Below are 5,275 nucleotides of genomic sequence, written 5' to 3'. Positions count from 1 at the left end.
TGGCCTAGTGACTAGAAAGAACTGGCAAGTGACTGAGGAGTGAAACTGGGTAATATAGTGAGTGACCTAATCAAGTGCAGCTGGTGATAAGGGAGTGAGGAACAAGTGAACGTGATAAGAGTAATGGGGCAAGAGACAGTAGGAAAGGTGAGGGAGGCAGAGCGGCCGAGCAAACCTGACACATTTACCTGAGAAAAACGTCAGGGACAGCTGTATTCCTGAAGGTCAATGCTGGTTATTTGTTCCTGATTTCAAACCAGGCTCCTGCTCAAATATCTGTGGTTGTTTAGTTTTTAGTTTTTGATTTTGGTATGGTTATTGTGAAATTTATGGTATAAATGCAGCTAATGGTGGCTAAAGGTGGTAGCAGAGTTAAAACTGAAGACCTGAGCTGTCCGGAAACACAGTTTGGAGTTGGTGGGCAGTTCCTATTGGTTCCTGAGCATTCATAGCAGACTGGGCTTTTAGGGAGGGGGGCCAGGAGCTAAAACAGAGCATCTGATACAGGGGTGAAAGGAGGATCTGGAGAACCAGATGCTATGAGGAGACTTAATGAGCTTTTGAACATACAAGCATTTAAAAAATTTTCTAGTGGAACCTTTAAATAGTAATACAAACCTGAGACCAGAAACTTTTCACTGTGTCTGCATTTGTTAAGTCTCAGAGATGATGAACGTTACTGGAACTGAAGGAGCGGTGTGTTTGTGTCCTTGTGAGTTGCCTTTGTCAGCCATGAGTAGTGGCAAGTTTTACACTGTCTACAGCAGACTGCAGGTTATCGGCCGGTGTTTTCCTAAGCTTTATCTCAGTGCACAGTGACTTATTTTTGTCATGCAGTCTTCAAATAACATTAATGGAGACTCAAATTCAGCCTAAGCAAGACAGTGTGTGGGAGTTCTTTTACATTCTGTCATTTGGAATATGATCAGTCTTGGATTTAATAAGTTAGGTTTTTGCACAAAGGTAAAGGAGCAAAAATCATGAGTTTAAGGTATTGACTGTGTTCTTGTTTATATCTGGTTTGCTGTTGTTAACACATGGCAGGCTGCATGTTATCAGTAAGTGTTGATAGCTGTCAATAAGTGTGATACTAGCTACTGCTTAGAACAGCTTGTTTAAGGAATAAAAACAGAAGAAATGAACATGGACTAGTGTGTGAACTGAACTTTGAGCTAGCTCCTATGCTAAAACCAGAGACAGTAATTTAATTGTACCTTGTGTCAAATATTTAGAATACTTCGTTATTACTGACAGATTGCTTTCCATTCAAATTATCATCTTATATGTATTTGTTAAGTCCATGACAATCAGTAGGGGTTTTTCCATTATAGGTAACCTACCAACTTGACTTGAGTCGAGTAAAGCTCATCATGGGTTCTGCTGTGTGCCGGCTTTGAATGTGCCTTGCAGGAGCTAAATTTTGGCATCCCTCAGGAGGTCGTATTAAAATCAAATTCCAGGAACACAATAAGGGAGCTGGTGCGTGCGCATAGAGCAGTCACCCGTGATTGTTTGAATGTCTGCTCTTTACACCTCAATCATTAGCATTACAAAGACAGTGTGTAAAGAGGAACTTATAATGGTTTAGAAGTAAAAAGAGGATTTCACTTGTTGGTTTAGAGGTAAAACGGGGCCATTCAGCGAGCGTCATGGGCAAAGCAATGAAGACGTCACATTTCTGAAAGTGTGTGTTCTGCTTGTTCAATTGCTCATACAGTCTCCATTACTGGCTGATTGTTGCACTATAGAGTGATCCTTCACATTGTCTTTTCTTCCTCTGCCAAGCTGACTGTGTGTGTGTGAGGGGAGCAGCCCCTCCCTCCTCTAAAGAGAGATTGACACAGAGAAAATACAATGGAAAACAGAGAAGAGCAGTCCATATCAACCTGGGAGGTTATGTGGAGAGAAGTACGGGTTATACTGGGTTTTGACGGTGGAAAGGTTTTTCCAAAGTGATTCCTAATAACTTTACCTTTGCGAGCTGATGAAATAGCAGATCAATAATATTAAAATCTAGGATTTGTTTTAAACTTCATGCCTTATTTGTTCCATGTAGTCTTTAATGCTACTTGTTTTATACACATTTACCACTGGTAAACTTTCACTTAAAAACTGCACCATAAACTGTGGTTGCTGACATATATATTGTTTATCATCTAGTACTGTACATCACAATATGAGATTCCTTAAAAAACTAGAACTCATTGCATACAAAAGTGGACCCAGGTAACGTCCTGGATGTACACCATATTTTATACATTTCATTTCATAATACCCATAATAATATTTTTAGGTTTTTCCCCTTTTCTCCGATTGCTTGATTCTCATGAAACACATAACAGTTTTACAGTACTTACAGGCCTGTAAATAAAAATTATCTGAAAAGGACAAAATGAATCCTTGGTTAAAGATAATTCTTTTAGTAATCTTCCCCCAAAATACACACACTTTACAACTTCCATAGCATTTTGTACAGTGCATTAGCCTCTAATATGTTTAAAGTCCCTCTTTTTTCTGACTGGTTTTCTAAACGCAGATGATGCTTATCTACTGCAAGGCCTGAACATAGAGGAGATATACCCAGAGACAAGTAGTTTTATCACATATGATGGGTCAATGACCATCCCTCCATGCTTTGAGACAGCTACATGGATCCTGATGAACAAGCCGGTGTACCTCACACGCATGCAGGTGAGTTAAACCCTGGCCTGAAAGACAATTCCTAAAATTCACAGGGGATTGTCAGTCTCAGCTGGGGATTTTCTCTGTCATAGACTTCTCATATTCTTCCTGTGAAATATGTCAGCCTAGCACTGAGGCTTTTACAACAAAACGTTCTCAGCTCTTCCTCTGTCTAACCCTCCATAGAGTCCTGCCTGGAAGAAAATGCAGTGGGTCAAAATGCCTGTCTTACATTTTCATGATGCTTTTGCCAATTTATCTGAATGGTTTCTTCTCTTTCTCAACCTCTGTGCTGGTCTAAGATGCACTCCTTGCGGCTGCTGAGCCAGAACCAGCCATCTCAGATCTTCCTGAGCATGAGCGACAACGTTCGCCCAGTGCAACCGCTGAACAACCGCTGCATCCGCACCAATATCAATTTCAGCATGCAAGGCAAAGATTGCCCCAACAATAGGGCTCAGAAGCTCCAATACCGAGGTAGGAACCGTAACCTAAATCACCGTGTTGCCATGTTATCTCACTTTTTCCATCTCTGACATTTACTCTGTAGATTGTTCCAGAACTAACGATAACTTCAGTCTTATCATGCAAATACATCTGTATATTCATCAGTCAGCATATCTTATCCTTTATAAAATTAGTACTCTGACAAGTTTTCACCAGATTTACTCTAAAGGAAAATGGAAGTTTATCAGGAATGGGGATTACATTTTTTTATGATAAAGTGGCACTCAAAGTATTTGTGGAGATGTGGAAACATAACAACATTGCTACAGTATAGTCCGGTAGGGCAATAAACACAAGTCAGATGGATCTTGATCCTAGTCAGATAATCAAACAGGCTGTAAACAAGCCAACAGTGTAAGCCAGATTGTCTAAAGCATTTTTGGTTAGGACTAACCAAATAATCATATAACTTGGAAACAACAGGGCACTAATGATTAAGCAACAATGATCAAATGCTAACATGGTAATATCTTAAAAATAACAATGAGAACATATTTCCTCCTTATTACCTTATTGCTAAAGAGTTTGCAATTGTAAGAGCTATCATCATTTGGAGATAAACAGATAACATACAAGAATGGATAATACTTATTACTGTTCACCTTTGTCAGGACAATCAAGAAAGGTAAAGGTTATCAGCCAAATCAAAACTATATAGACAAAAACAATGTGACAAAAGAATATAAAGCTTTATCCTGTATACCTATACTGTAATGTTGTTGTCAAGACCACCTAAACTGAGACCAAGTCAAGACCAACACCAGACCATTGCAGTTAAACTGAATTTGATTGTTAGTAGTTTATTTATTTATTGTTATTTTTGTTTTTTCTTAATTTTACCAGAATAATTCCTACTTAGATTTCTGTACCCTGGCAAGACGGTACCGATAAAACACCTTTGGGATGAATTAGAGCGGAGACTGCGATCCAGGCCTTCTCATCTAACATGAATGTCTGACCTCACAAATGCGCTTCTGGAAGAATGGTCAAAAATTCCCATTAACACATTCCTAAACCTTGTGGACAGTCTTCCCAGAAGAGTTGAAGCTGTTATAGCTGCAAAGGGTGGGCCAACATCATATTAAACCCTATGGATTAAGAATCAGTTGTTGCTCAAGTTCATGTGCATGAGAAGGCAGGCAAGCGAATACTGTTATACTGCAATATAGTGTATATCTGTAGTGGGCCAGGCTAGCTCTAGCACTTTGTAGCTGGTCCCTGCACACTTGTCTCACAGCTGGTTGCACCGACTGCACAGAGCTTTCATTGTCATTTTTACATTCATTCTGGTATGTCACCTTTTTTACATTCATTCGGCTTAAGATGCTCCACAGAGTCTTGATATGGTTAGGGAAAACCTTGGCAGTGATATTCACAAATAAAACAGATGATGTACAGGCACTTTCCCCACAATTGTGGTCTTGACTGGTCTTGAAATAAAATCCTGAGTACACTTTGTCTGAGACAAGACAAGACAGGGTAAAAGTGTGGTTGATTCAGAGATGAGACCGACATGCAAAAAGTGCTCTCTGGACCAACCTAAAGTACTACAACACTACCATACAGTGTATACTGTACGGCAGTCCCTCTGTTGTGAACACATTTTAGCTTGTAGATTAATGATAACAAATGATTTCAGTGGACGTGTGCTGAAACAAAAAAAAGGAAAAGGAGCTAAGAAAAAAATGGGTATATAAAAAATAAATAGAAAAGCAAATTAAATAAAGATTGAATTTATTTTCTAATTGGACATAGTGGAAAAAAATCCAAAGATTTTCTATATTTTTACCAACAGATTGAAGGTTAGGGGAAACACTTGTGAAAATATTTATTTCTGTCTATATACAGTGGGTACGGAAAGTATTCAGACCCCCTTAAATTTTTCACTCTTTGTTATATTGCAGCCATATGCTAAAATCATTTAGGTTCATTTTTTTCCTCATTAATGTACACACAGCACCCCATATTGACAGAAAAACACAGAATTTTTGACATTTTTGCAGATTTATTAAAAAAGAAAAACTGAAATATCACATGGTCATAAGTATTCAGACCCTTTGCTCAGTATTTAGTAGAAGCACCCTTT

General features: G+C 38.7%; 1 protein-coding gene across 2 annotated transcripts in view; it reads left to right on the top strand.

Annotated features, from left to right (window-relative positions):
- Positions 1-5,275, top strand: part of ca10a (carbonic anhydrase Xa) — a 514,312-nt gene that overhangs the window by 504,038 nt on the left and 4,999 nt on the right. For both annotated transcript variants that reach the window (XM_020608877.1, XM_020608878.1), the window contains 2 exons: positions 2,537-2,691; positions 2,985-3,159. In XM_020608877.1, the coding sequence (XP_020464533.1) occupies positions 2,537-2,691; positions 2,985-3,159 (330 nt within the window). The remainder of the gene's footprint in view (positions 1-2,536; positions 2,692-2,984; positions 3,160-5,275) is intronic.

Source organism: Monopterus albus, unplaced genomic scaffold (genome assembly GCF_001952655.1).
Source record: "Monopterus albus unplaced genomic scaffold, M_albus_1.0 scaffold96.1, whole genome shotgun sequence".
Lineage (NCBI taxonomy): Eukaryota > Metazoa > Chordata > Actinopteri > Synbranchiformes > Synbranchidae > Monopterus > Monopterus albus.
Note: the sequence above shows the minus strand (reverse complement) of the source record. Positions and strands in the feature narration are given on the sequence as shown.